This window comes from Salpingoeca rosetta, assembly GCF_000188695.1.
Source record: "Salpingoeca rosetta unplaced genomic scaffold supercont1.40, whole genome shotgun sequence".
In the NCBI taxonomy this organism is placed as follows: Eukaryota; class Choanoflagellata; order Craspedida; family Salpingoecidae; genus Salpingoeca; species Salpingoeca rosetta.
This window is the reverse complement of record NW_004754894.1, coordinates 254,617-264,860: the sequence shown is the minus strand read 5'-3', so window position 1 is coordinate 264,860 and position 10,244 is coordinate 254,617. Positions and strand designations below refer to the sequence as shown.

The window sequence follows — 10,244 nt, the reverse complement described above, 5'->3', positions numbered from 1 at the left end:
GAGAGAGAGAGAGAGAGAGAGCAGGCGAATAATGTCGGAGGGTTGGTGATGCACTGGTCGCGTGCTGGGCGTGATGCACGCGCAGCAGAAGCAAGCGGCAGCAAACGTGACGAGAGCATGATGGGCTCACCCACCAAGCCAACATGCACGACACACGTCAAGAACGCAAGTACACGGAAAACACGTGCGAAACCATCTACATAAACACACGGAAGCATACAAATACGCACACACACATGCACACGCACACGCACGCTCACACACACAGAGACACGGACAGACAGACAGACACACACACACACACACACACACACAAAGGGTCACAGCAACTCACGTTAGAGCAGAGGAAGCAGACGAGGCCGGCGTCGAGAGGAAGCTTCAGCAGTCTGCAACACCACAATAACGCTATAAGTGAGCTGCCCCCACGATGCGTGTGCACGAGCGCGCACCTGCGTTCCCTGTCGTCACCTTCCCGTCATATGTATGCTCAACACTATCAAGCGTATGCAACCCATGCGCGGTTGGAAACGATCTGCAATACAGCCTGCCACGTGCATGTCCACCATACCTGATGACGATGCAGAGGATGGGGAGGGTCACCTCGACGCCCCTGGTGATTTCGAGCGGCATGATTCGTTCCGCTTTCAGCGTGAAGGGGTTTTGCTTCGTCATCATGCAGTGCAGCATGCGCTGCCATAGTGTTCTGGCAACTGGCTGTTGTCACCAGGACCCGGAGGGGAAGACAGTGGTCGAGAGCACGAGCTGTCGTCAGATTGGTCGTCATGCACAGGCTCAAACACACCCAGAATGCAGGGCGCAAGGAGGGAGGCAGACAACAACGGTGCTTGTTGTGGGTGGAATCTGCACATGCCAACAGCAACAGTGCCAGCATCCGAGAACAGACAGCAATGATACCTTGAGCTCGGATTCGTCAATCTCGAGGTACTTGGCGACCGCTCGCACCTGCACGCGTTGGAAAGTGCGCGCGTGTGCATGTGTGTGTATGTGGAAGAGAGCGTGTGAGCAGGCTCAAACATGGTCCCATAAACAACAGCAGCAGCAACACCAACAACACCAACAACAACAACAACAGCAGCAGCAGCAGCAGCAGCAGCAACAACAACAACAACAACAACAACAACAACAACAACAACAACAACAACAACAACAACAACAACAACAACAACAACAACAACAACAACAACAACAGACTGTGCCTAACCTGGTGCTTGAGGAGGATGACACTGCACATTTGCATGGCGTGCAGCGTTCGATGCGCGCGTGCGGCGTCGGGTGTCCTTGTCTTTGCAGCCTTTGCTTTGCCAACCTTGACCGTACGCATACGGCCAAACTCTTCCGCCTCAGCCTCCTCATGTCGGTAGTCCTAAATGGTGATGAAGACACCAAGGAAGGCCACCAACACAGTATGCGTGCAGCGCAAAGTCATGCGTTCAAGCTTGCACCAGCAGTACACAGCTGCGTGCACATGCACACGTAAACGAAGGTACAAGCACACATGTACATGCACACATGTACATGCACACACACACACACACACACACTCACAAAAGCACGTACCTGGGAGAGGGTGCCGCAAACACCACAGACACCGTTGGCTCCAAGGGCTGGAGCACCACATGTGCCGCAGATGGCCATGATGGATGAGACGCGAGAGACAACCGAGCAGTTGAGGACTGTGTAGCGACAGCAAATAATGTAGTCGCAGGCAACACGGCATCCATTTCAACGATGAGCTGACTGATGAGGAGTGTGTGTGTCATCCAGGCACCACCCCACACCAACACACACTCAACACACTCAACACACTCACAACACACTCAACGCATCAAGACAGACACACACACACACACACACACACACACACACACACACACACACACACACACACACACACCTCTGCATGGCGGAGGGCGGGAGTGTGCAGCTGCGATTGCTGCACTTGAAAGGCCTTCGGCTTGCATTGCGAAGTAGCGATGTGGCCGTCACGTGCAAGACCGACACAAGCTTCGGACCACACCGGGCGCGAGCTGTGATAACAAAGCGGACAAGCTACGAGCAGCAGCCCTCGCTCACAGTGGGAATCGAGGGCGCAAAGTTCCTCAAAGTCATCGTGGCAGACCTGCTCACCTTTGGCCGAGAAAGCGTCGTCGGCACAGCCACCATCGACCTCCAGCAGCTTGCCATCGCCGTTGGCAGCACCCGCACCTTGTCACTGCCGTTATCGCCTCAGGGAGAAGTCAAGGTCTGGATCCGATTCCTGGGAAGCAGACCCATGTTTGGCGTCGACCTGCAAGCCATCACCCAGCGTGAAGGGACCACCGTTCCACGCATCGTCACCAGATGCATACGGGCGGTGGAGGAAGCAGGCCTCGGTGTCGGTGAGTGCCCCAATGTCACATTGCATCCCAGGCTGGCTTGCGCTGCCTGTATTCCTGCTGTGTCTCTGCACACACGCACCCAGCAGACACACTGCCAGGCTCAGCGCCAGACACAACTGTAGACACAGCCACAGGCACAGTTGTAGTCACAGCCACACCGGTCTCCTGCGTTCAACGCCTCACCACCAAACGCACTTCCCTTTCCATTTGGTTGGTTTGACTGCTTTTTTTTTTTTTATTGTGCTGCACTGCAATTGTGTGTACGATGACATAGAGGGCATATATCGGGTGCCAGGTTCGCAGCCGGCCATCGACGCTCTCAAGGCTTCCTTCCAGGAAACGCAGGGCCAATTCGAGGTGTATGTGTATGAGTGCGTGCGCGTACGAGTTTGTGTGCGTGTGTGAGTGTGTGTGAGTGAGTGTGTGTGTGCGTGTGCGTGCGCGCGTGTGTGTGTACGCGTATGTGTGTGTGCATGTGTGCCTCTTTGGTTTTTGGGTCTTCCAAGGCGTTAATTATCGCTCACATTGCTGGCCTATCATCGCCTCTCATCTCAACATGAATACGTGCGCGACACAGTTTAAGAAGGAGCACCTGGTGAGCATCAACAACGTTGCCAGCTTGCTCAAGCAGTTTCTGAACGCGCTGCCGCGCTCGCTGCTGCACAGCCAGGCGGCGACGATGCTTGCCATCTTTTCCAAAGGCGCCCCCTCCACCATGAACCGCGCCTTGTTTGAGAGTTTTATGGCAGTCGACGAGCCCAGTCGTGCAACGGCGCTCGCCCTCCTCACGCACATGCGCAAGGTTGTGTCGCGTGCACGTGCAAGCGCGTGTCTGGTTGTGGGGTTGTTCGTTGCGTGTGTTGCGTGTGTTGCGTGTGTTGCGTGTGTTGCATGTGTTGCGTGTGTTGCGTGTGTTGCGTGTGTTGCACGTTGTAGTGGTGGAAGCTGTGACCGTTGGGTCGTTGTCTTTGTATCTACTTGTCACTGCGCTTGTTTGCTCCGTTGCCCTGCTCTTGACAACCGCCCATCTCATCATTGTGTTTCCCCGTGGCCTTCTCTTGACCCACAGATTGCCAAGCATTCAGACAAGAATCAGATGACCTTCTCCAACCTTGCCACGTGCTTTGGGCCAAACCTCATCTCGCACCCCAGCACCCCCACACACGCGCCCACAACCGCAGAGGAAATGCACAGGATTGCATCCCAATCAAGGTCTGCGCGACGCACGCGTCTGTGTGTGTGTGTGTGTGTGTGTGTGTTGTGTGTATGTGTGTGTCTGTGAGGGGGGGGGGGGTTGCTTTTTTCCCCGTCTCGTGGATCACAGTCTGCATTTGAGCCCACTGTGACACGCATCTCACCTTGCTTCACACAACTGCAACGCACTCGGTGCCCCTGCAAACAGGGAGTGCAACGCGTTTGTGTCGTATTTGCTTGGACAGGACGACCTGCTGTGCGCGTGTGCGTGTAAAGACGAGAGCAAACTGGAGAGTGATGGCCCGCCCTCGCCCGTCTCTGCATCATCTTCGTCATCATCCACCTTGTCCACTTCATCTGCATCAGCACACAGGGTGAGTCCAGTTCGTGAACGAGCAAGTGGGTGCAGTTGGGCGTACGCCCTGTGTGTTGTATTGCTTTTTGACTTGGCACTGTGTGCGATACGCATGTGTGTGTGTGCTTATGATCGTGTGTGTCGATAACCAAGGTGTCACTTCATTATTGCCGTGCGTTTCTCATCACAAAGCAATGCGTGTACGTGTGTGTGTATGTGTGTGTGTGTGTGTGTGTGTGTGCGTACGTGTGTAAATGTGTGCATGTGCGTGTGTGTATGCAGCGGCCGCTCGATGTGTTTCAGCAACACCAGCCCGTCGACTTTACTGCTTTCCGCCTTGTCTGCCACGAGCTTGTAAGCTGCACACATTCGCACATTCGCAAATGCTCGCACGTGCGTCTATCACAGCTGTGCGCGGGTATTTTTTTTTGTGTGTGTGTGTTTTCGTGCTTGCGAATGCGTGCATGTGTTAGTGCTCATGCTTGTGTTTGTGTTTGTGTGTGTGCATAAAAGTGCTTCTCGTGCCTCAAGCCGTCTCACTTCACGCGATTCCCGTTGGTTGAATGCGCACACAATGGGGTTGGTTGTTGTGATGCACAGGGCTGGTACGTTGCGCGCGACGAAGAGCACGTGTTCGCGGAAGCAGCGGATGGAGCGTCCACCATCTCCTGGCGACAGTTCAAGCGGTGGGTGGCAATGTCCATGTGTCCCGTTTTGAGTTCGTGATGTGTGGCATGTGCAGGCAAGCTGCTAACCGTTATGGCGAGGCGCGCACACACAGCGCGCGCACAACACAACAACAACAACAACCGCAACAGCAACAACAACAACCGCAACAACAACAACAACAACAACAACCGCAACAACAACAACAACAACCGCAACAACAACAACAACAACAACAACCGCAACAACAACAACAACAGCAACAACAACACCAACAACACACACACTCACACTCACACTCACATTTGTGGTATTTGACATGTGCTGGGAGCAGGTGGTGGGAGGAGAGCGATCGAAGCAAGCTGTCGTCGCAGAAGCTGTATGCTCTCAAGCGCGCCGCTCGCTTCTTCATGGTAACACCGCATGCATGTGTGTGCACGTGTGTGTGCTTGCGTGTGAGGGAGGGTGGTTGGAAGGCGGGTGTGTGTGTGACGTTGAATTGCACCTTTCCCTTTTCCTTCACACGCACACACACACACACACACACACACACACACACACACACACACACACACACACACACACACACACACACACACACACACACACACACACACACACACACACACACACACCACGGGCAGCTATTCGCAATACATGACGCTGCTGATCCGGTCCAGCGTTCTGTGACGGCCGACGAGTGCGCCGTCGTGCAAAGCGCAGTACGTTGCAGTGACGGGTGTGGCGCACACGTGCGCGTGGGTGTCTCTCTTGAGAACTCATGTTCTCGAGCGCACCTGCTCGTACTATTCGTTTTGTTGCACTGCCTCGTGTTGCTCTGCCCCCACTTATTCCCTGTTTCAACCCCCCCTCTCTCTTCTATTCACACACACACACACGCACACACAAAAGTGCACGCGCATTCCCTTCTCTCTTCCGTTTATGTTAACTTCCCGCTGCGTTTGCACTATCGACAACAACCAGAGACTTTGTAGTGCCACGTTTGCTTTGCCAATCGTTGTCCATACGCCATCTCTGGTCGCTTCCTGTTCATTGACCGTTCTGACCCCCAGTTCTAACTGCCGCTGCTGCTACCCTCCACCCCGTTGTTCTACCTTCACGCCAGTTATTGTTGTTGTTGTTGGTGTTGCTGCTGGTGTTGCTGCACATGGTTCCTGGTATGAGGTCATGCTCACACAGCCAAACCAACGCGCGCACACAATACAAGTACACCCTCGCAAGTGCGTGCTAGCACAAGCTTGATTGATGGCTCACAACTCATCAGGTGTAGCCGTTTATCTTGCGATAGAGGTCAAAATAAGTACGCGAGCAATTAATTTCGTTGAAGAAGAGGAAGGGTGTGCGTGTGTGTGTGTGCGTGTGTGTAGAGAAGATGTAGGGCGAACGAACGAACGAACAACAACAACAACAACAACAACAACAACAACAACAACAGGGCAACGAACACCAAGAGGGGTCCACGTGTAACACACGACATTGGTCTACAGGAGACCACGACCACGACCCCCAACACCATGCAAAGCCACCAGCACCATCCGCAGCACGTCAGCGCGCGTCGTCGCTTCTCCAGCGGCGAAAGGCGAGCATGAGCGCGCGGAGGCGGAGTGTTGTTCGGACGGTGGTGAAGGTGACAAGGCCGTGCGTGTGCACGTTGGGGGGAAGGCGTTGAATCAGCTCGTGGCTGTGGTGCAGAAACATTACTTCCTCCTCGGGCTGCAGTGCACACCGCACAACATGGCCGTGGTAGTGTGCATGCGTGAATGCATGTGTGTGTGTGTGTGTGTGTAAATATGTGAATGGGTATGTTATGAGGGATGAGGGATAGGAAAGGGAATGGGAACACAAAGGTTCAAAACAAAACACACGTACACACACGTACACACATGCAGGCACACACACACACACACACACACACACACACAAGTGCACGTACACACGTACACACAGACACAGACACAGACACAGACACAGACACAGACACAGACACAGACACACACACACACAGACACACACACACACACACACACACAAACGTAAAACACCCCCCCCCCCCACCCACACGCACACGCGCGCGAGTGCGCACCTTGAGCTCTTCAAAGCCGTGGATGGCGCGCCGATGCTGAAACCACTGGGTGAGCAACCGCAGGTCGTGCTTGTTAATACACAACCTGTGGAGCTGCACGCGGCACAGTGTTGGGCTCAGCCCGATGTAATTCTGAATGGGGAGATCGGGGGAGTGGGGGAAGGGGCGGCAGCAGTTGGTACCGGCATGGGCATGCTTGAAACACAACGTGTGTGAACGTCACGTCTGCTCAGAGGCAAGTAGCTCCGTACACACGGGAAGAAGTGGCCGTGCAATCATGCACACAGACACACAGACACACAGACACACACACCACACACACACAGACAACACACAGGCACGCAGACACAGACACAGACACAAAACCAGACACAGACACACACACACGCACACACAGGCACACAGAAACACGAGGCAGGGCGGACCTGCTGCATAAAGGCGAGAAGTTCTGCTGTCACGTCAGCATGTGTGTCCAGCATTCGCGCCACTTCATCTGTCAGCTCAATCTTCCGCGCTGTGTAGTCGTCTTCAACCGTGTACGCTTCGCCTGTACACACATACACACGCATGCATGTGTGCAGCGTGATGCCAGGCGCAAAGTGAGAGACGTGAGTGCGTATGTATGTGCGTGCGTGTGCGTGTGTGTGCGTGTTTGTGTGTGCTTGTGCGCGTGTATGTGCACATGTGTGTGTGTGTGTGTCACCTTGTGCTGCTGTGAGTTGCATGGAGGGAAGGCCGTTCACTTCGATGATGAATGGATCGCACGTGTCGTCCAGGATCACGTCGACACCCAGCAGCTGCGACAGGAGAGACAAAAGCGGGCGACAAAGAGAGATGCAGGCTCAGTATGGATGGATGACGAAGAATTGAAAGTAAGAGAGCTGCTGCGAGGAATTTGTGCAAACCAAGTCTCAGCAAGAGCCGCACAGACAGACAGACAGACAGACAGACAGACAGACAGACAGACAGACAGACACAGACAGACGCAGACACACACACACACACACACACACGCACACGCACACACGCACACACGCACACACGCACACACACACACAAACGCACAGATCATGTGCTCACTTGGAAGCAGCCTTCGCAGGAGGAACCAGCCATTCGTGCGTGGAAATGGGCGTGAAAGCGTGGTTCTGAAACAAGCAGTAGACGCACAATGGCCTGAGAAGACAAAGATCATCGTGACGTGCAGTCGAGACAATGCGGTTATGCAGGCGATCAGTGTGTTGTCGAGCGCATGTGAACTTGCAGAGAGCGGTTGGGGGATTGGAGGATTGGAGGGGGAGGGGGCGGCTTGGTGAGGTTGTGGGCACTTGCATACACACACGCACACGCGCGTACAAGAGTGTAAGTGCTCACCGCTTTGATTCGCTTGAACACACGCTTGCTGCCTAGTTTAGTCTGGTCGAGCCTGGGAGCACGTACGAGGACATGTGTGGGTGAATGGCTGCGTTGCTCATGAAGGCAAGTGCATGCAACGCACAGGCAAACAGCCCATTGCACAGGACCAGCGACAGAGAGACAGAGAGACAGACAGACACACACACACACAGACATAGACACAAACACACATACAGAGGCAGGCATACACAGAGACAGGCATACACAGAGACAGGCATACACAGATACACGCCCGCACACACACGCCCGCACACACACACACACACACTGACACAAATACGCAGTCAGACCATTGTTTGAAGCGAGAAAGGGTCCAGGTGAGGTCGCTGAGCGCTTTGTACTTCTTTCCTATTGATGTGTTGGTGAGATATTGCGATGGCTTTGACTTCTTCGTGTCCGTGCTGTACTTCTCAGCCGCAAGTCGTACCAGGCCTGCAATGCACCCACAGAGGCACGTAGAGACAGAGGCACACAGATGCACACGCACACAAGAGCGAACGTGAGCCACAGCATTCATGAGGTGCGTGCTGTCCACACACCCACTCACACACAAAAATGCAGGCCTGCGTTGCCCAGTGCAGGGAGTGAAGCGACACCTTCGTGGAAGAGGTAGCAGGTGAGCGGGCTGATTGACGTCACGAGCACATAGAGCCGCAAGTCAAACTTGTAACCGTTGATGAGCAATGGATTTGTGAGCAGTGGCTGTGCAATGGCGCCTTCCGTGAGGAACTTGCGCTTGCTGGATGCTTCCACATCACCAATGCTGTCTGCAATGAAGATGCCCCGCCCCTGTCATCCATGTACACGCAATGAATGGGTATGTGCACATGTGCACGATGCGCAAGCCGTGTCAGAAGCAGTGGCGGCATCGTGATGACAGGTTGCAGCTCGAGAAACCGCTGCAGGGAGAGGGGTGATACCACAAGAAGCACCAAGAGAAGCAACAAGAGCACGGGTAGTCATCATGCATGTCCAATATATGCTCACCTCGCCGCGTGCTCGCGGTTTGATAATCCAGGGCTGCTGCGGCTGCTCTGCCATGGCGGCGCCCAAGGCGTCCAGCTCGCCAGGAAGAGAGAAGCACGGGAACACAAAGTTCAGCTGCCGTGGAGACAGGCCATACTCCTGCACTTGGCCATACACACGCGCGAGGTGCAGAGGGTGGAGGCACACAGACATAGGTACACGCGTGAGGTGCAAAGGGTGAGATACACACATACACTGCATACAACTCACCACGCACACACACACGCACACACACACACACACACACACACAAACACACACACACACACACACCACGCACACACCTTGATGGTTTGGCAGAGAGCATCCTTTTTCCAGAGGATGTTGCGCATGCCGCTGATCTGGTTGATGTGTTGTTGTTCTGTCATGCGCACGTGGCTCATGGGTGACAGGCACGTGCTGTCTTGGCGGCGCAGCCCCAAGCAGAAGAGGTGGGACCAGCCAGTCGTTCCTCTGTGCCGTTCGCTGACGCTCATTCCCGCATGCTCCTCTGCGACACTGTAGTTGCGCAGGCCATATGCCCTCCTCCATGCAGGTCCATCGCGATCCAGGTAGTACAGCTGTCCCCATGGTATGAAGAAAGGAAGGAAGGGAGGAAGGAAGGAAGGGAGGGAGGAAGGGAGGAAGGAAGGAAGGGAGGAAGGCAGGTATGTTGGGTGGTGACCTGGCAGTGAGCGAGATGCAGCCAAGAATGGGAAGAATCGCATGCCAGAGATAGGAGATGGCAAGCGCACGAGCAAGCGCACAAGCGCACAAGCGCACAAGCACACATCCGCTGCACAAGGCATGCACGGCACGATGCACGATTGTGTTCGCACTTGCTGGCTCTGCTTTGAGGACGCGCTTGGGGATTGTGGGTTGATGGAGGTGTCGACGAGCAGTAAGCGGTTATGGGCGGGGGTGCTCTCTGCAATGATGTGACGCACATGTTCCGCGACCACGCTATTCGTGTCTGCTGCTGCTTGAGTCACACCCACACCGACCACCACCACCACCACCACCACCAGTGCTGTGAGCATGATGTGTGTGTGTGTGTGTGTATGTTTGTGCATGTGTGTGTGTGTGTGTGTGTGTGTGTTTTTTGTGT

At 54.5% G+C, this 10,244-nt stretch overlaps 3 protein-coding genes across 3 annotated transcripts in view; 1 reads left to right on the top strand and 2 right to left on the bottom strand.

Moving 5' to 3' along the window:
• PTSG_13131 (uncharacterized protein) overlaps positions 1-1,656 on the bottom strand; it is a gene marked incomplete at both ends in the record, with an annotated part of 3,824 nt that extends 2,168 nt beyond the window's left edge. Inside the window, 5 exons of the mRNA XM_004987872.1 lie at positions 335-386; positions 569-714; positions 916-963; positions 1,223-1,384; positions 1,579-1,656. Of these exons, the coding sequence (XP_004987929.1) occupies positions 335-386; positions 569-714; positions 916-963; positions 1,223-1,384; positions 1,579-1,656 (486 nt within the window). The remainder of the gene's footprint in view (positions 1-334; positions 387-568; positions 715-915; positions 964-1,222; positions 1,385-1,578) is intronic.
• Positions 1,657-1,743: 87 nt separating this feature from the next.
• Positions 1,744-5,938, top strand: PTSG_11002 (uncharacterized protein). Its single transcript, XM_004987871.1, has 9 exons — positions 1,744-2,399; positions 2,674-2,756; positions 2,977-3,201; positions 3,469-3,611; positions 3,802-3,967; positions 4,231-4,302; positions 4,549-4,634; positions 4,949-5,027; positions 5,259-5,938. The coding sequence occupies exons 1-9, from the start codon at positions 1,922-1,924 to the stop codon at positions 5,607-5,609; spliced, it is 1,683 nt and encodes a 560-aa protein (XP_004987928.1). The 5' UTR covers positions 1,744-1,921; the 3' UTR covers positions 5,610-5,938.
• Positions 5,939-6,045: 107 nt separating this feature from the next.
• Positions 6,046-10,176, bottom strand: PTSG_11001 (uncharacterized protein; the record flags this gene model as incomplete). The annotated part of the gene is made up of 11 exons (XM_004987870.1): positions 6,046-6,348; positions 6,719-6,850; positions 7,144-7,265; positions 7,422-7,515; positions 7,799-7,891; positions 8,090-8,141; positions 8,422-8,563; positions 8,728-8,920; positions 9,119-9,256; positions 9,442-9,717; positions 9,976-10,176. 11 exons carry the CDS (start codon positions 10,174-10,176, stop codon positions 6,181-6,183), a joined length of 1,611 nt encoding a protein of 536 aa, XP_004987927.1. The 3' UTR covers positions 6,046-6,180.
• Positions 10,177-10,244: the final 68 nt, after the last annotated feature.